The sequence below is a fragment of the Apostichopus japonicus genome, chromosome 17 (genome assembly GCF_037975245.1).
Source record: "Apostichopus japonicus isolate 1M-3 chromosome 17, ASM3797524v1, whole genome shotgun sequence".
NCBI classification, from domain to species: Eukaryota; Metazoa; Echinodermata; class Holothuroidea; order Aspidochirotida; family Stichopodidae; genus Apostichopus; species Apostichopus japonicus.
Genome location: NC_092577.1, coordinates 27,707,718 through 27,728,562, shown reverse-complemented (window position 1 = coordinate 27,728,562; position 20,845 = coordinate 27,707,718). Strand labels below are relative to the sequence as shown.

General features: G+C 37.2%; 1 protein-coding gene across 1 annotated transcript; it reads right to left on the bottom strand.

Moving 5' to 3' along the window:
* Positions 1 to 1,350: 1,350 nt before the first annotated feature.
* Positions 1,351 to 18,299, bottom strand: LOC139984835 (MFS-type transporter SLC18B1-like). Its single transcript, XM_071998934.1, has 14 exons — positions 18,037 to 18,299; positions 16,727 to 16,895; positions 15,452 to 15,547; positions 14,628 to 14,701; positions 14,193 to 14,340; positions 12,522 to 12,590; positions 11,296 to 11,383; positions 10,799 to 10,935; positions 9,736 to 9,834; positions 8,504 to 8,595; positions 7,630 to 7,725; positions 6,078 to 6,152; positions 3,056 to 3,199; positions 1,351 to 1,743 (listed from the first exon to the last, which is right to left on the bottom strand). The coding sequence occupies exons 2-14, from the start codon at positions 16,877 to 16,879 to the stop codon at positions 1,629 to 1,631; spliced, it is 1,386 nt and encodes a 461-aa protein (XP_071855035.1). The 5' UTR covers positions 16,880 to 16,895; positions 18,037 to 18,299; the 3' UTR covers positions 1,351 to 1,628.
* Positions 18,300 to 20,845: the final 2,546 nt, after the last annotated feature.

Below are 20,845 nucleotides of genomic sequence, written 5' to 3'. Positions count from 1 at the left end.
TAGTCAGTTATAAGCATTGCCTACCTACGATGTCCCGTTATGACTGTCAAGTCACATCTGGTCGCATTCAATCCCGCAGTGTGACAGGCTGTTAAGCCGATTGATGTTAGTTACAACCTTTACACACTCCGGCAGTCTTTGGCACACTGTCAATCCTACATCTGGTATATCTTGAGACACTGTCAATTAAAACTTCTTTCTTGAGTTGGACCAGGTAACTTCAATTTATGGTTGAGTCAAGTCATTACCAGTATTTTGCTTCACTCAAGGCAGTCACTGTATTATCTCTATGGGGCAAATTGTGATAAAGTCATTGGTATCACTCGGTATTATTGACCTAGTCACGACTGGTTACAACACTGACTTTACTACTTAGTTCAGCCCTGGAATTTTAAAGTGTGGATTGCAGTGATTATGGTCTGCCCAAAACTTTGGAGAAAAGAGAAATTGCTTGTTTTAAAACAAATGATTTACTCAATATGAAGTCAAATACATAAGTGTTCTTTTGAGTACTAATGATGTACTGTCCTGAACAAATTCCAGTATTTTAGGACTGAAATAGTGAATTAAAAGTGAACTTTAAATTATTTGTGAATTTCTTTGTGACATGAATTCAATATTGGTACAAAAAAGTGCCTGGACCACTGATTGTTTAAAGTGGATGAAAAACACTCGCTCTGTAATGCTCAATTAGTAAATAATGCTTGTAGGAAGTCAAAATTTGATCATTTTAGTAGCACTTGGTTACTAAAGATAAACAGGAGCTTTAAAAGGCATTGAAGACTCGCGCACAAAGAAACGTCTGAAGCTGGTAATCTGACCAAGTTTCGAATGAGGTGTAACAGAAGTGTAAGACACCACCATCAATCCCAGAAAATACACACACAGCTTGCTAACGTCGGTACTTAGACACTAGTGTACAGTCACTACATGCAGCTAGGGTCAATACCCACAGCACAGTGTACATAGCAACGATGGACATCTCAGGTGTAGATCAAAGATAACAAGGGATCACGTTTCATTACTGTCTGCATTTTGTAGCGACAAGAAAAACTCACTTGAAAGCAACGGAAAGTTAACTTTTTCAGATGGCCGCACGTGGTTTGGGGTGAGTATTCAATGCCTTTAACAGCCCTGTAACTAATGGTTCAATTACTTGTGATCTGCTGTAGATTATAAGGCTAATGAATTGCAGCCAACAAGCAGTTTAGCATATGCAGCATTCCTTTGTCTTTGTGAATTATTAAAACATCAGGATAAAGCTGTGTAGACTGCTACATTCAATTCTGTATTTTCTGTATAATATGTCAAAACTCACACAAGATGAAAGAACCTCAAGAAACACATTGCTTTGTAAGGTAAAATATATATTTCAGTCTGCAACCCTATGTGATAAACATTTGTGCTGTTTTAGCCATAAATGAACCCTAAAACTAGTTAAAGTGCTATATAGAAACTATATCATTGTTGGTTCAAAAATACCAAACTATAATTTCTTTCATGATTCATTGGTAATACAGAAAACTGCCTTATAATCAGGCCACCCTGCTTGTTAGTCCCAACCTCCTGAAACAGTTGACCATCCATGCTGTAAGTTGACCTTTCTTGACCTCAGGTTTAGAGGTAACCTACATATTAACAGTTTTATCAGGGATGGCAGGCGATATGACATCATTTGGTAGTAAAGGGTCTCTTTCATCTTCTCTGCTTGAATCGTCAAACCGGACCCACGGAGGTCTTCGTCTGAAAATGGAAATCACATATATACAGCAAGATATCAAAAATTTGCTGATGATTAACTAATTCTATGATATCTAAGCTCATCAGATTAACATATGCGAGATCCAGCAACTAATCCATGGATTTTGTTTGGCTTTATTGTCTCAGACATATTGTATGCTGACTACTTGATTAGTTTTCAATGTTGTTCAGGATATTTGCCATGTTACAGTCTTTAATAGCAAAAGCCAAGATAAAAAAATTCCAGTCCATGGTTGACCGGAAGTCCATGACTGAGGGAGGGGTCAAAACTTGTGGCTGGACCAATTTTCTGGGAAGGTACCCCAGGGTGAATCCTTGTGTCTCGCAGACCCTCAAAACAAAAGGTCAAAGTTGATCGAAGTGAAGATCTAAATTTGGCTATAACTCCCAAGGGGAAACAGGGATATAGAACCTTCACAGGTATAATGGAAACATCAAGTGCTATCAAAATATATGGTTGCCATGGAGACCGAGATCAAAGGTTACATGGTTAAAGGTCAGATGGATATTTTAATGCAAGTTTGTGTTAAAAAAAAAGGGCCAATTTTCTTTAACCTTGGTGGGTACCCCAGGGTGAACCCTTGTGTCTCAATTACTCCTGGAACAAGAGGTCAAAGTGAGTTCAAATCAAGAATTTTTAGCTAAACTCCAAGGGGAAGCTTGGAACCTTCACAGGTACCATAGAAATGTCAAATAGTACCAAAATATGTGATTGCCATGGGAAACAAGGTCAAAGATGACCGGAATATCTTAAGCAAAACTAGTAACTTTCACTGCCTACAGGAATTATGATGTACAAGTGATTTATTTATGGCAGGGCTGATGAAGTATAATGGGGCACAATCGTACATCTAGTAGTGATAGGTAAACCAAACAATAATAATCATTTAGGGGACTTGTGAACTTACTGATCCTAATGTTACACAAAGCATGCATGTCTTAAAGGTAACTGGGAGCTCAGGACTTTGAGTTTTAAGCAAACAAGTTAACAAAATCAGACTTAAAGGCACATACAGTGAGTATCATGAAATGGACAGATTTCCCCAGGGACTACCTTTTTTTTTAAGCAAAAGTCGCCCAGGAAAGAACCTGGGCACGAAAACCATACTACCGAAAGACTGATCCGCTCTCAACCTCAGTCCCCTTGCATGGGGACTGTGACTGTGTGATCATCGTCAGGTGTGCATCACCAATCCCCTCGAAAGGGAACAGATACTACACATGATCTTAGCTGTGTTGGATCCTGAGAGTAACCCTAAAAGTCACTTTAGGTCTGGTTTATTTTTCCACTCACCCTTTGCCACATCTGTACTCCCAAACTCCGAACAGACAGAGCAATATCATAACAGAGAGGTTTGCACCAGCAAAGACCGTTGATGCCCAGGAGAAGTCATATCTATCTACCAGGTATCCACCTAACAAAGGTCCAATAAAACCTCTGAAAAGAAAAAAAGAAAACTGCAGCAATAATGACTACTTATATGGAACCCAGACAGGAAGCCAATAAATATATCTGGTCAGTGAGTAAAGGCAGTCAGTGATAAAAATATGACTCTTATGACGACATATGGTCACCAACAACTGAGGGCATGTGTTGCCATGATTACCTCAGAGCTGTATATAGAGAGTTGTGATTTAGGGTTACAGTCATGTGATTGAGAGTCCCATTTTGTAGCCGTTGAGAAGGTCTATAATAATAATAACAATAAGTAATATTTTTATAGCGCATAATCAGCAAAGCTGCTCAAAGTGCTTTACAAATGTAAAACCTAAAAACAAATAGTAACAAAAACCAAAGTATTAAATATATAGAACCAATAAGGCAAAAAATGTGAAAGCAACTATATAAAAAACACCCGGGCCAAACGATACTAAAAATAAATAAAAAATAAACATAAAAAAAAGATGCCCAAAACGCAAACGTCCAAAACAAATTCAGAAGTAAATAGTAAAATGGATTAAATCGTAGTCAATATTTAAATATATATAAGTATGAGAAACTTTAGTACAGTAAGACAATTAATGTAAAAGCCTAAAACAGATAGTTATAAACACCCAATACTAAACGATCATAAATAGAACCCTAAACGACACATGACTGTATTGTAACAGACACCCAATACTAAACGATAATAAATAGAACCCTAAACGACACATGACTGTATTGTAACAGACACCCAATACTAAACGATAATAAATAGAACCCTAAACGACACATGACTGTATTGTAACAGACACCCAATACTAAACGATAATAAATAGAACCCTAAACGACACATGACTGTATTGTTACAGACACCAATACTAAACGATAATAAATAGAACCCTAAACGACACATGACTGTATTGTTACAGACACCCAATACTAAACGATAATAAATAGAACCCTAAACGACACATGACTGTATTGTTACAGACACCCAATACTAAACGATAATAAATAGAACCCTAAACGACACATGACTGTATTGTTACAGACACCAATACTAAACGATAATAAATAGAACCCTAAACGACACATGACTGTATTGTTACAGACACCCAATACTAAACGATAATAAATAGAACCCTAAACGACACATGACTGTATTGTTACAGACACCCAATACTAAACGATAATAAATAGAACCCTAAACGACACATGACTGTATTTAATACAGTGGGCTGCTGTTGGCATTTAATGTAGAAATACAACATTGAAAGAAGGAAAAGTGTTTTGTTTGTTTATATACAATAAAAGAAATCCAAAAATACATATTTAATTTCACAAAACAATAGAGCACACTAGGAGGTGTACACTTTTTTCTGTCTTTGAGAAACGTAAAAACTATGATAACCAGAATGCAAAACGCATTGAGGTTTCCATGACTTCATTGCACTAGACTTCTGAAATAGCTGTTACAATAAAAAATGGCCCGAACCACTATTTTGATGTACAATTACACTATGGCATGATAACACAGGTCAGTATGCTGTACGTGGCAATACACACCTCCACCAAAAACAATAAGGGTCTTATACTCAATATGATGCATCCACACACCAAGAATGAAATGTATCCACGATTCCCATCGTTAGATAGCATGTAAACGTTTATCAGAGTTTGACCCCTGGTGACCCCAAATGACATTTGACCTACAAGAAAACAATATGCTTTTTCTACTTAATGTGGTACTCCTACACACCAAATATGAGATTGCTCCAAGCTCCCCTTATTGAGATATCATGTTGGTTTCACAATTTAATCCCTGGTGACCCCAAATGACCTTTGACGTACCCAGAAAGCAATAGGCCTCTTCTACTTAATGTGGAACTCCTACACACCAACTATGAGCTTGGTTCAAGCTTCCCTTCTTGAGGAATCTATACAAGGCGTCACACACACTGATCCGCCTGCATGACTACAAAGGTTACAATTTCGTCGAAACCAAAAACCTAGCTGCAATAACAGCAAACTTGTGTCAAGAACAAACTTAAATTGTTGTATATTTTGTTATTATAATTTTATATATATACATAGATATATGTACAGGATAAATATATATATATATACATATATATATAAGTTTGATATATTTGTGAAATCGTGACTCACAATCTGGAGATGAGAACGAAACACACCCCCAGTGTTACAAGGCTCATGCATTCTGATCAGGGGAAAGAAAAGGAAGGAGGGGTTTGGGGGTACAGTGGCCACAGTGGGCATGCACAGGATTTTATTGGTAGAGGTGGGGAGTAGCACATTCCAAATTTCCCCGGCTGATTAAGGTAGGGGCTGAACATTTGTGGAAGGGCCAGAGGCCAATGCAGAATAAAAGGAGAGTGACTGCACTGGGGTCATTAAAGCCAACTCCAGACAAACAAGTGGACATCTAATGGTGCATTCTGTGGTACATTTAGACTATAATTTGTTTTTATATAAGATTGCTTAAAAGCATAAGCTGATAAATACTGTGTGTTAGGTTGGAAAAGGAGGTGAGGTGGTGGGAGGGAAGGGGCAGGGAGGCTACTTGTGTGAGCAGCTGAGTCTCCAGACTGAACCCTTTTCCACCAACTGATGATCAGAGGTGGGGTGGGATGAGGGGATAACCATTTGTGCACTCCACTGACCCTCCACAGACAGTCTCCCACCCAGTGATCAATTTACCCACATTTGAATACTCTGGCACCCATTATGATGACCTCTCTTGAGCTCAAAGTTTAGATACTGCCTCTATCTACAAGCATAGAAGAGAACTCCCACATGTATCAAAGTTACACAAAATCTCTGAACGGATACAAGAAGGCCGCAAGTCTACTGCTCTGAATTTACCTACCCTAAAGAAAAGAAACTGTTGAAGAGACCAGACACAACTCCTTGGGTGCTCAGATCATCACTGAAGCCATACCAGCTGAAGAGAAAAACACACATAAACAGTCGGCTACAAACTGTGCAAAGGTTTAAGTGAGTTGTTTATAATGCAGGGTTAACTATGCTAGCCTCATACAAATATGAACAAGTTATCAAAATTTTAACCACTGTAGATTTCAGGCAACGTTCTCACTCTAATGTAGACCTCCTGCATCAAACTACAAAAGGCTTTATGCAATGTTGCCCACTGACAAACTCAAATTGGCCGTCATTAGATGGAGAAAATGAAACCGTGCTACTACCACAAATTATTAATAAATTAGCATATTGTTTTCTGGACTGGCAGATGGCAGTGTGCAGTGGTTCACTGCTATAACTGCACAGTTAAGTGAAACAATTTAATCAAACTAATTGGGGGGCACCAGATACTAACAGAAAACTGCACATGTCTATCATTCCATGATCAGGGTCAATTTTCATTACTCTTAAAAACATATTTCATGACAGAAGAGTTGAGATAAAGTACTTTTCATATTTTGACCATTTGGGCCCTCTACTGACCCCCAAATGACCTTTACCTGCCACCCCTGAAAAAATAGGGTTCTGGTACTTACTATTAGAAAGACGAATGTGAGCTACATGATGTAACCGACCCTGGGATATTGTGTATACAAGATTTGTGTTTATAAGGCTTTACAGATTGACATTTGATGACCCCAAAAGACCTTTGAACTCCACCGAACCAATAAGGTTCTTGTACTCATTTTAGGGAATTGTGGCAATATTAGAACCAATAGTTTCCTATCTGTAGATATCGTGTTTCCAAGGATTTCAAGTTTTGACCGCTGGTGACAATAAATGAACTCTGACCTTCACCAACTTGTGTAAAAGCTTAACATTACTCAAGGCTATCCTACCATGTATATGTGAACTCCTTTGATGTTGAAGTTACTTATCTGTTTACAAGCTAGTGTCGTCACAGACATGTAAACTTGACTGCAAAGGTTACTTGCCTGCTTAAGGCAAGGAACCAAAAATTTGTTTGTTTTGGAATTGCATATTAAGTCAGTTTGGAAGCCCATCTTTCTTAAACATAAACAAATGGCATTGTAATTGTTTGGTGTATATAAAAAAAAAGGGAATTTCTATGAGAGTGAAATTCACATGTGATAAATTACTACACCAGGTTGGTTCTGCAGAGTGCCAAACTGACATGTTGCCTTGTATGCCCCACATGAGAAGCAAGGAAAAACAATAATGAACGATAAAATAATCAACCAAAGCAACCTTCAACTAGTTCATGAACAAAATACAAAATTTTCTTTTCTGGGGAGGGGGGGGGGGAAAAAGAAAATATAAGTTACATTTGCTTGTAAATATCAAAGAGAATTAATGCATTCCTACATATACACCTATCAATGAATGAATGTAGAACAGCACTTTACACTCCCTTCCTTCATGAAGGATTATCTTCACTTTTACAGTTAAGCTCAACAGTGAATGGACAACAGACTTACCCAGCAGATATGAACATATCTAAGAAAGCTGGCATCAGAGAACATCCAATGGAGAGACCCGCAAGAGAAAGAGCAAATAATACAATCCACAGCTGCCTGAAAGTAGAAATCAACACAAGAATATAAAACTGACCATCTAATAACAATGGCAGCCTAATTAAATAATACTTAATTACTTAATTAATTACACGTGATGTATCTCCACATGTCAATCATGACCGAAATTGGGATTTGGAATATGTTAATGAGCTAAATCTATGATATGTCGATTTATATAAGTATATGTCAATTTGAGTTACTAGAAACTGGTATAAGTCCACGGAAATTGACTTCTACCGATTTAATTCGACATATCATCGATTTAAACTGGTAGATGGCGATTTAATTAACATTTACCGATTTATTTTACATATCATCGATTTAAATTGGTAAATGTCGATTTAAATCGGTTTATGTCGATTTAAACTGGTATAAGTCAAATTAAATTGGTATATGTCGATTTAAATTGACATATACCGATATAATTCGACACATCATCGATTTAAACTGGTATATGTCTATTTAAATTGACATATACCGATTTATTTTACTTATCATCCATTTAAATTGGTATATGTCAATTTAAATCGATGATATGTCGATTTAAACTGGTATATGTAGATTTTAAATCGATGATATGTAGAATTAAACTGGTATATGTCGATTTAAATCGGTAGAATTCAATTTAAGCTGCTGGAAACTGGTATAAGTCGAAGGAAAATGTGTATATGTCGATTAAATCGGTAAATGTCGATTTCCCACGATTTGAGACTGATGGCCCGCCATAGGCCCCACCTCCTAGTCTCACATAGACTGAAGTATGAAAGTGACTTACTTTGGCAAATTTAAAAGAGGTGATGGCCCTAGTAACAAGTACGATATAGCTGAGAGATAAAACCCTATCACCATCATGAAACGGGTATTTTTCTGAAAAATGACAGAAAGTATGATATGCATATGATCTGATTGATATTTTTAAAGTAAAAAGTAAAGTAAAATTTATTGATATTCAACATAAAATGACAATATAATAAAATGGACTACAGCATCTCAAAAATAGGTTAAAAAAAGTTATCTATGCATCATACAATTCAAAGTCTTAATACTTCTAGGTAAAAATTATCGCCTAAATGATCGCCTAAACCGTTCTGTCCGCATACGTGGGATCGTTAGAATCTACGTGGTTTCAAGTAAAAATCAAAGAGAGGGTGATCGGAATCCTTGACTATAGAAGAAGCACACTGACACCAGTACACCAAACAGAATGCATAATAATTACAAAAATTCAATTACATATTGCAGGGATAAGCCTGGGGTAAAAAACAAATCACAGAATTTTGCAGTATAGGCTCCAGTTTGCATATGCTACAGTGTGTTAGGATAATAGTTTTTGTCCCCAAGGTAGAAAAGAAATCACGGATATTCTGCGAATTCGCGGAAAAAGCTCATGCCTGATATTGGGTAGTACTCCCTTCCTCTATGACTGTAACTGACATTTATACCTAGAATCTATGGTTTGTGCTCAATCTCTGATGCACTGAGACAAGTGATTTCATAAGTATTCGTGAGCTATCAACACAGCCTGACAGCATTTCAGTCTCCAATGACTTATTTGTGGGAGCACAACATACATGAGCAGGGCCGTGCCCAGGATTTCCTGAGTGCCGGGTATACTGATCGCCGTCCTGGGGAGGGGTCTAAGGGGAGGGGTGACATTTTTACGTACGTGGTGCACTCGCACTACAACTGCCAGCCTGACATTGACAAGGGCAAGTTGTATACAGAGCTAGTGTAGTGTGATACTCCATATCCCTGCACCTGTGTTTACGTGAATCTGACAAATGGGGGTTAAACAAGGATACATGTGGCCCAATTTATGTTGAATATAATGTTAGGAATGTCAGGATTTTAGATAATAATATTGCTGGATTCAAGATTTTTAAGACAGTGCTGGGCGGTAAATTTTAGTGCTCGGCGGGGCCGCCCAGTGCCGCCTAGCGTGGGCACATCCCTGCATGAGTAGACATTCTGTGCCTACTTCTAGGGAAGAATAGAGGATGTCCATACCTTCTTGTCTGCTAAATACCCCCATAATGGTGATGTGAGTGCATAGACTCCACCCATCAGTAAGAAGGAAACAGCAACTAAAGGTGCACTTAAATCAAACTGGGAAATAAAAACAAAAAACAAAGGTCAAGGGAAAACATACTTCAGATTTTAAAGTCAATCAAAATATTTATCTGTGCAATGTATACATGCAAAGGTAGCTATACTGTGTAGGGCAGAAAAGCTGACATCGTTAGCAGAAAGCATTAAGTTGTTACACACAGTTCTACAACATTACCTTTTTTTTAGTTTTGTCACTTCAATATAGTTTACTGTGGCACGTTTATGCCACTAGCATACATGCATGTTAGCCTTGACCTAATTGTTCACACGCAAGGCATTTCTTGTGCTCTGGCACCATTATGACTCAAACAAAGGCTATGAAATTTATAAAAAGGGAACCAGCAAACAATGAGGTCTAAAGCAAATCTTGGACAAACACTAGCATTACACAAGTTCAACTTTGTGGTTTTTCCCAAACAAAGACAAAAGCTGAGGACAGTTTTGAAGCAAATTTGTAGTGAAAGCATTCTGAGATTCAAAGATGTGAAGACTGGGTAAAACATTATAAACTTTGCCTAAACAGATGAAAACATTCTGAGATTCAAAGATGTGAAGACTGGGTAAAACATTATAAACTTTGCCTTAACAGATGAAAGCATTCTGAGATTCAAAGAAGTGTAGACCGGGTAAAACATTATAAACTTTGCATTAACAGATGAAAGCATTCTGAGATTCAAAGAAGTGCAGACCGGATTAAACATTATAAACTTTGCATTAACAGATGAAAGCACGTTCCTATCTATCAGCTCACTACAAACTGGTTTAAAATAGGGACTTGTTTTACTGCAAGGCTCTAATATACAAACAAAATGCATAGACAGCCTTCAAGACTTCACTGAGAACAATATTCCTAGAAAAATAGTTATCCCTATAGCTTCATAAACATTATGGAATAATGAATGTCACGGCTGAGCATGTAGAAAGAATGACTTTGTAAGAGAAGTACTTCATCAGAACTCACAGACAAGAGATGTGGCGAAAGAGTAGGATCCAGGAAGCCTAGAGACGCACTCCCGATAATAACAGCCAGAGCTGTCGGATAAAATGCTGGAATCAAGAACATGTTCTTGAGAGAGCCACTCTCTGCTCGGCCAACACCTGTAAGAAATGACAGAACGCTGATCACTACTGGTTTGAAATTGCTAGAAATGACATTCATGGATCAACAAAGTTGTTATATCGGATGGTTTATTTGTAGTATTAGGCGCACAGCTTGGTTAGACTCCCGAAATAGCAGTTCTCACAATACACTGTTAGACGGTAGGATGTACATGTATGTAAGTAAAGACTGCAGCAAGAGTACAGTACGTGTGTTACAAATTACGTTCTCTATATTTTTCACTCTTCAATCAACTCCAAGTCATGTGCTACACAGAATGATGCACGATGGGAATTGTTTACCGGACAACATATGAATAATCATGAACTTGGATATGACAAAAGTCATGTTTTACTTACCAACTGATGGCAATAGAATGATGTTGAAGATTATGGTGGCCACAGAAATTCCTCCTAAGGCAAAGAATGGCAATTTGTACCCTCCAATCTGAAGAGGAAACAGACGATACTGAATTCAGGGAACCATAATCTGTGCGCTTTAACACAAGGTCTTGAGCTGTTATAACTTTCAGTAACATGTGGTCACAAACTATAAACTAATACTGATTGGAAGAGAAACTATGAACCAGATGACGGACAAGACATAATCACTATAAAAGCATATTAAACTCAGTTTCTTCCCAGTTGAACAGTATTTCACAAATTTCAGAGACTTATTATTATTAATATTTACCAGATTTATAAAGCGCTCTTTTCATGCTTAAGCATGTTCAAGAGCGCTTTACAATGACAACAAAATGACAAAACCCTTCAAATATGAATATGTTAAATAAAATTGATGCAGCTTAAATGTTTATATTAAAAAAATATATATATACGAAGTAATAATTTTAAAAACAATATAGATTTACAGTGAAATTCCTAACTTGAAAAAGTGAGTTTTAAGTAATTTTAAGTAACAAAATGACAAAACCCCTTAAAATATGAATACGAAAAATAAAATGGACACAGCTTGAATATTAATATAAATATATATACTAAGGAAAAATTTTTAAAGACAAGAGTTCTTCTCAAACATGCAAAATAGTCACAAACTGACCACCACAACTTAACAATATCCTGAATTAACTTGTCTCAGCGATTATTTACAGCTCTTACAAAGTTGAAATTTCCCACAAAGGTTCACAACTTATTTGCATATGAAATATAATTGATTACACTGTTTAATTGAACACAATTTATGTAGAAGCTGTCTTGGTATTGAGGTTGTCAAATTATGTCATTTAACCAAGTCTGAATGAGCAATTTACAAACTGAATGAAGTTGTTTTAAAATTTTCCATTCATAACAATATTGTTCTAAAATTAACATATACAGGTAATAACTTTGATTCATCAATTGCTGTTATCGCTGAACAAACTTCTCTTTTTTTAAATTTGGGTACAGTTAAGTGCTAATACAAGTATTACACATGGATATTTCAATGTCTTCCACACAAATTTATTGCATAATGACCTAGAACAAAATTTAAATTGTATTGATTTGATATGAAAATGGGGTCCTAAGTTAAATATTCAATGAAAATTGGAGAAATAATGATATAAAAGTTTGAGGGATGTACTTACACTATAAAATAAACCACCTAATGGAGGACCAACCATGAAAGCGATCCCACTAAAAGACTCCAGGATACCCTGTGGAGATGAAGAGTTATTCCATAGAATTATTCCAAAGAAAGGACACATTAAAACTAATACGATATATATGATCATTATTTGTGCCATGTAACTTGGAAATGTATGTAAACATTGTCATCTTTAAGCAAAGCTGATTTATTAGCCACACTACTCCGGCCTGTTGTGGGAACATGGGATGGCACTTTAAAGGGTGTGAAGACTCGCGCACAAAGAAACGTCTCATGCCGGTAATCTGACCTAGTTTTGAATGTGGTGTAACAGAAGTGTTAGACACCACCATCGATCCCAGAAAATACACACACAGCTTGCTACCGTCGGTAATTAGACACTAGTGTACAGTCAGTACATACAGCTGGGGTCAATACCCACATCACAGTGTATAAACGATACAGCGATGGACATCTCAGGTCTCATGTTTCATTACTGTCTGCATTTAGTAGCAACAAGCAGAAAACTTCACTTGGAAGCAACGGAAAGTTAACTTTTTCAGAGCGTGGCACGCCGTTGGGGGCGAGTCTTCAATGCCTTTAAGTCCCTTTAGGTAAATGGTACGGTTAGCGGATGATGCCGCAGGGGTTGATAATGAGTTTCGGGTATTCAGCCTTTAAATGTATGCGTGTTTGTATGCGAGTATGTATGTGTGTTTGTATGCAAGCATGTATGGGTGTATGTATAGGTGTCTGTATGTATGCAATAGTGCTGATAGTCGACTCTTTTGTAGTCGATTAATCGCATAGCTCTTCTGGCGATTACTGCAATTACTCGATTACAGTTATGACGTCAACACTGTCATTTTACATTGCAGAACTACAGTCAAAACAAATCTTTCTCCATGGTGCACTGTATTTATCTGTTCTTTTGGGTCTCAACGTGTGGTGTCTAAATCATCTACCAAACAAAAAATGTGAACAACTATCAATATACAACATTTCCTAAAATCCTTCATAGTAAATCAGAAACTTTCTAATGAATCTATGAGGCTACTACAACTACTAGCACTAATAAAAACAAACGTGCAACAAATGAATACTGTAGATGTAACACTTTGCAGTGGTGTGATGATTAGTATGCAAGATTTTTCTGTTGAAGGACGTTCAAAGTTCTAGGCTAGGCTCTAGCCTAGAACGATAGCAGGCACATGTTTTGCACATTGAAATTAGTAAACTACACCGCAATAAACACACTCAATCAGACATTCGATAAATGTGAACCAGGCCAGGAATGAAGTAATTGTAAACATGTTTGAAGAAATGACAAATACTTTCGCAATCATAAAACTCACGATCAAAAATTGCTAGGACTCAATGTTGCTCTGCAGAACTAGCGTATTACTGACAAGCAAACGCATGAATAAACCGTAGCAAGTTCTTGCATGCCGATTTTTCATGATATTTGCTGTCAAACTGCTTAAGTGTTGTTTTTGAGAGGTTTGCCAATTTTTCAAAAACAGATTATTTTGATTATGTGTAGTGCTAACTTGTAGTTGAGTAATCGCAACTTAGGTTTGAGCGCAATTAATCAAACTTCCAAAGCGTAATCGCGACTACTTTTAATTAATGGATTACGACAATCAGCACTAGTATGTATGGGCTCACTCACCATCATTTGTGCCATATTATCTGGAAATGCATTAGCTGTTATTGTCATGCTGGCAGTAATAGAGGCTGCTGACCCACAGGCCTCAACAGCCCGGACAACAAAACAGAATATCATGAAAGTCTGTGTGTCCTCAATCTCATCTAACACTCTGTAGAATACAAGAGATGGAAAGGAATTGATGACTTTATGTGTAGATAATAAAGCAGGAACATACATGTTGAGTATCAACAACTATCAACAAGTATCAACAAGTTCTACTATGTGGTTCTCAACATTAACTGCATTTATCTTAGCAGTAAGTTACTGTATATATTCCCAAGCAATCACAATACAGATTTACAATTTATGCTCATCAACGTTAATATTCATCAATTTAATAATTATCAAAAATGATTCTCATCAACATATTAATCCTCATCAACATTTACTACTCACCCAAAGAGTACATTACAACCAGCAGCAACCCATGCACCAGAAAGAAAGACAAACTTTGCTCCTAATACTGGTAGCTGGAATAAACAGAAATAAATTGACATTTATACAACATGTACATAAATAATCCAGCATATATGCATGCCACTAAAGAATCATAAATGAGTTCAGGGCCTAGTAACCTTTCAAGGACACAGGAAAATAACACAAGCACTTTGCGTCAGCTACACAATATTAATAATGCATGGGCCTCCAGCTACTTTAGTTGAGGAGAGACTGGAGTCTCTTGTTGTACTTGTTAAGCACTGCTAGCAGCTCAGAGAATAAAGACATTAATCACATTATGACTGTATTACGTTATAAGTTTATGTTAGTATATTTAATATTCTGATATATCTAGCACGAGTTGTACATCAGAGAATAATAACTATATGAGGATTGAAGCGACAAGGAGTTATTTTTGGTGAAACTTGGAGCCACTGGATGGGAACCACGAGTTTATACAAGTGCTATGATTCACACTTTCATGTTGTGTATGATAAGGAGCAATGCTATTGTAATGGTTGGAATAAGTCCTTATCATGATTGAAAGGTTTCAATTAACAAGAACCCACTTTCTGTAAAAAGTTGTTAAGAGTTTGATGTCATGTGGTCATACACTGGTCTGTATGAAGAGTATGTTCAGTTATTTTGAGGAAGCTAAAAATGACTAATAAAAACAAAATGTTTTGACTAGCACTCACTACTACCTGGTGAGGTTTGTATTAAAGAAAAGAGTGGAAAGGTTTCAATTATTTTCCTGTAAATTCAATGCTTAATTAACTTACAAATTTTCCAAACAATGGTGAGGCCAAAAAATTAACCAAGTTGAATAAAGCAAAGATAAAGCCAACTTGAGTGGGTGACAGACCTTTCTTAGCTGCCTGAAAGATAACAAACAATAAAAATGCATTTCAATATCTCAATAATGTTGCCACACTCTCCTGCACATGTAAAGGCTAGATAATCCTTGATACAACCTCCTCTGGAAGCAAACTTTTCTGGGTAAGGAAGCTGCCCCTCGTTGCATTAAATGGACTTTTACCCCACCTTATATGTACCCGCACAGCTCTTGTATTCACATGAAGGATTCTACACAATTTAAAAGATAAAGTAAGGATATAGATGTCATAGTGATCCAGCTGAAGAACATCACTCGAGATTTCAATTTTCAACATTACTGTCATCAAATAGTCTTTGTTCTTTAATATCGCAGCTATGGTAGCTTGAGATTGGGAATTAAAATTGATGCACACTTGACAGCATTATATATATCTTAACGTTATTAAAGGGTGTGAAGACTCGCGCAAAAAGAAACGTCTAATGCCGGTAATCTGACCTAGTTTCGAATGAGGTGTAACAGAAGTGTTAGACACCACCATCGATCCCAGAAAATACACACACAACTTGCTACCGTCGGTAATTAGACACTAGTGTACAGTCAGTACATACAGCTGCGGTCAATACCCACAGCACAGTATACAAACCATACAGCGATGGACATCTCAGGTCCAGCTGAAGATAACAATTAAGGTATCACGTTTCATTACTGTACTGTCTGCATTTTGTAGCGACACGAACAAAACGTCACTTGCAAGCAACGGAAAGTTATCTTTTTCAGATGGCCGCACACGGTTTGGGGCGAGTCTTCAATGCCTTTAATATTGCAGAGCTGATAGCTTGAGATTGATAATTAAACTTGATGCTGCACACTTGACAGTTTTATATATCTTAACATTATTAAGGTGAAGCTCCAATCTCTTAAATCACCACTTTCTTGACAAATTCCCATCTTCCCATTCATTACATGTTAGTAGGTGACACTCAATGGCAGTCTTCTGTAGACCTATTGCAGCAGACCTACTAAGTCAGGCAGGCAGAAGACAATAGTAGTGCAATAGTAGTGACAAGACAGGTAGATATTGCCAGAGACTAAAAGTAAAACAACAAAAAACCTCTGATCTGTTGCAGTTTCAGCCTTGATTTGATCTATATGAATCTCCTAATCATAAAAATATTTCTATGAAAATATATCAAATCGTTAGAGAATAATGTTGACAAACCTCTGCAGGAAAGAATGGAGCAATGATTGAAAAGGACATCAAATTGAATACATAGGAGGCAGCAATCCCACAGAAGATTATCTTTTGTCTTTTCGTTAGAGGTGGAGAGGCTGATACATCAACTTCATTAACGTTTTGCTGATCCTCTGCCATAGTACTTATCTATTCTCTGTATATAAAAATTAAATTAAAATAAATTGCATTCGACAACAAGTTTACGAAACATAAGCTTTGGCCTGCTGAATGATTTCAGGTACATACTGTATGTAATGACTGTGCATAATTCTCTCATGTTAAGGAAAGGTTGAATCGCTCACGGTCTGAAGTCACTTACACAATCCTTTTACTCAGGTTTGGAGGATCTAAACCATTAAATCACTTGTTTTTATTAATGCCTAATTGAAGTCAACTTCATAGTCTTAAACATGAAATGATTCAATCAAGTACATCATACCAGGGCTTTATCTAACAGAATAACAAAATTGTCAAATAGGCAGTACCATCAAACATGCTTGTTATGTTAACTGTACAATGTTATGTCTCTTAAAACTAAAAACACAAATTAATGTTACAAGTAATGGAAGGACTCGAGTACTAAATTTGTAAGTAGATAACAATTTATTACGGTTCCTTCATGCAATCAAAGATGTGTTCAGTGTGTTGAAAACTAATGGGTCAAAATAACTTTATTGACAGTGACATGGTTGTGTGCACTAAAAAATTCATATATTCAGCATAAACATTACATGGTATATGAAAAATATATTTAAATTTAAAAAATGGGCTGAATTTAATTCACTATTTTATTTTTCTTTAAGAAAAGTCACCAAAACCAAGTTTCTGTTTATTAAATGACTGTATGCTGTATATAAACCTAACAATTTAAAGTTAATTGAATATAGGCCTAGGCCTAATGATACATTTTTATGACCAGCAAATCATGGAATTAAGAAAGTATTTTATTATTGTACTTCCCAACTTGCCAACTCCATGATTTGAATGCAGAGATTCCAATAACAACCAATAATTAAATGAGCTATGGTTTATTTTTTCCACGTTAATATTACCAAATTGGCATTAAAATCGCTACGAATTCATTGCAGTGTTTTGTACTCGCAGAACTATGTCTAACTAACAGTAACACTAAGTTACATTAAAACCTACAGTAAGCAGTAACGCAACTTGTACTAGGCCAACTACAAATACAGTAATACTAGGCCTAGCCTACAGGCCTAACACTTTTTTGTCGTTTACATGTCGGAAAATTTGTTTCCAGACAATTTGTTCAGATTCTTCATTCTCCCTATTACCTGGTATTCGCCGTAGTTGCGAGGTGTGTAGGCCTTACTCGGTAGCTGTAGTTACCAATGCAGTCGTTCTGTAGTTACCAACGCTCCTTCGATTCCTTCACATTGCACAAACATGATTAGCAATATTTGCTCTTCAGAGAAAATGTTTGCATGGTCCTGTAATATTGTGTAATAACTTGATATGATACGGTGTCTTGTACGAGTGTCTCACCGCTTTAGCTGCAACCGATGGCAATGCAGACCCTCTCCCTTCACGATCGAGCATTGAATCATTGGATGGTTTAGCATGCAATAGCCACTTCGCAGGGAACGAATATAAACAATAGATTTGAATCTTCGAGACAGAAAGGATAGTTCAGAAAGATAGTGTTCAGTCAAGCTACTTTGATAAGTTTACACCTTCATCTTTTGGCGACCCTCAATGGCGTAAGTTGTGGTCCGTCATGACGGGAGAAGGTATAGCCCCCCCCCCCCCATCCCGATTGAATAATGTTTATGTGATGGGAGGTGCTTACTTCCTTACTTGCAAACTGGAATTACACGTTTTCAACTTTTCTTAAGTTAAGATTTTTTGTTTCCCACAAATATCGACAATTGAAGTTTTTTAACGCCTATTTTAGCGTCCTTTTTGGCGGCTATATAGTCGTGGCTCCCAAGTTGAATACCAGGGCTTAGAACAGTGTTCCTTAACATTTTCAACTCTTTCACAACCCTTAGCAATTGAAAACAGAACTTCTGGACCCCATTACTAGTTAAAAGCTTTGCGCGCATTAAGCATATGGGGTTCAGAGGCCGCTTAGGGCCCTCGATAGCATCCAGGAACTTCGCACTATATGTACGGACCATGCAGACTCGGCGTCAACACTGTTGAAAAACTGCTTATCTACTGCAAAAGAAAAAGAAAAGAAAGAGCGTAGTGACAGGGTCGGCAGCTGAGGATCCAAGTTGGGCAGTGGGACGTGGGAATATGTATATACAAGACCGTCCGAAAATGGATCCTCTGTGTATTCCATTGCACAAATACCACAAAGGGCATTTTCAAATTACATTCAGCACTTCTCACTAAAGAAGCATTTTTTATGTTTTTGGTGGTGGTGAAAGGACGGTAAGGGGAGGGGGTCGAGAAGTGACCGATGTGGTTCTCACAGCGATGCAGCTGGTACCGACATTGTCAAGAGCCAAACTTTGACCCAAAGTTACGGTTCCGCCGTCAGTTACTTACATTGTTCCGTTATAGAAGTGTGGTATGGCCTCTAGCAGCATCCGTTAATTCATTGCGACATCACAATGAACCTATGGATATTGCGAAATTACCGAGGAGCATACATATTCATTTTGAGTTCAGCTCTTTAGTTTTGCGTTCTTTTCGACAGTTTTACTTAGTTACAGAGCTGCCTTTTTTACGTCATTCAATTTAACGGGCAGCTGACGTAGATACCACAAAGGGCATTTTCAACTTACATTCAGCACTTCTTATTTAAAGAAGCACTTTTGATGTTTTAGGTGGTGGTGAAAGGACGGTAAGGGGTGGGGGGGGGGGTGTCGAGAAGTGCCACGATATGGTTCTCACGGCGATGCAGCTGATACCGGCATTGTCAAGAGCCAATCCTTGTCCCAAAGTTACGATTCCGTCTTCAGTTACCTACATTGTTCCGTTATAATAGTTTGGTATGGCCTCTAGCAGCATCCGTTAATTTGTTGCAACATCACAATGAAACTATGGGTATTGCGAAATTATCGTGGACTGAGGAGCACGCATATTGACTTTAAAGTTAGCTCTCTTAATTTAGTAATGCGTTCTATTCGACAGTTTTACTTAGTTACAACTGCCTTCCTTACGTCATTCGTTTTAACGGGCAGCTGACGTAGATACCACAAAGGGCATTATCAAATTACATTCAGCACTTCTTATTAAAAAAAGCACTTTTGATGTTTTTGGTGGTGGTGGTGAAAGGAAGGTAAGCGGGGGGGGGGGTGGTCTAGAAGTGCCACAATATGGTTCTCACGGCGATGCAGCTGATACCGGCATTGTCAAGAGCCAATCCTTGTCCCAAAGTTACGGTTCCGCCTTCACTTACCTACATCCCGTTATAATAGTGAGGTATGGCCTTTAGCAGCATCCGTTAATTTATTGCGACATCACAATGAAACTATGGATATTGCGAAATTATCGTGGACTGAGCATGCAAATTGACTTTATCTCTTTATGTAGATTTGTACGGAAGCCCATAAGGGTCAAGGTTGTTTTTTTTTTTTTATGAAATCCGAAATCCTTATTTTAAAATCCGAAATCTATTTTTTTAAATCCGAAATCTGTTTATTGAAATCCGAAATCTGTTTTTTAAAATCCGAAATCCTTATTTTAAAATCCGAAATCTATACATATTCATTTTAAATTTAGCTCTCTTAATGTAGCTTTGCGCTCCTTTCGACAGTTTTACGTAGTTACAGCCGCCTTCTTTACGTCATTTGTTTAACGGGCAGCTGATGTAGATCTTTGCTCCAAATTCACAACCCCACCCTAACCCGATGGCATTCATGCGAAAAATTTATTTTGACATGTTTTTAATAAATCTTAAGAAGGCAATTATGTTTAACTTTTTCCTCGAGTACTCGATGCATACCTGTTTGCCTGACTGGTTAGTGCATTGGTCTTTATTTACACATGCCTTTGGGAATATATGTATCTGCAATTCGTATATGCGTTTATTGTGTTCAGCTTTTTTTAATTTCATTCGGAGTAAAAGTCACCATCGCCCCTCCTTCCAGTTATCTTTTCTCGAGTAAATTAAACTGAAATCAATCACAT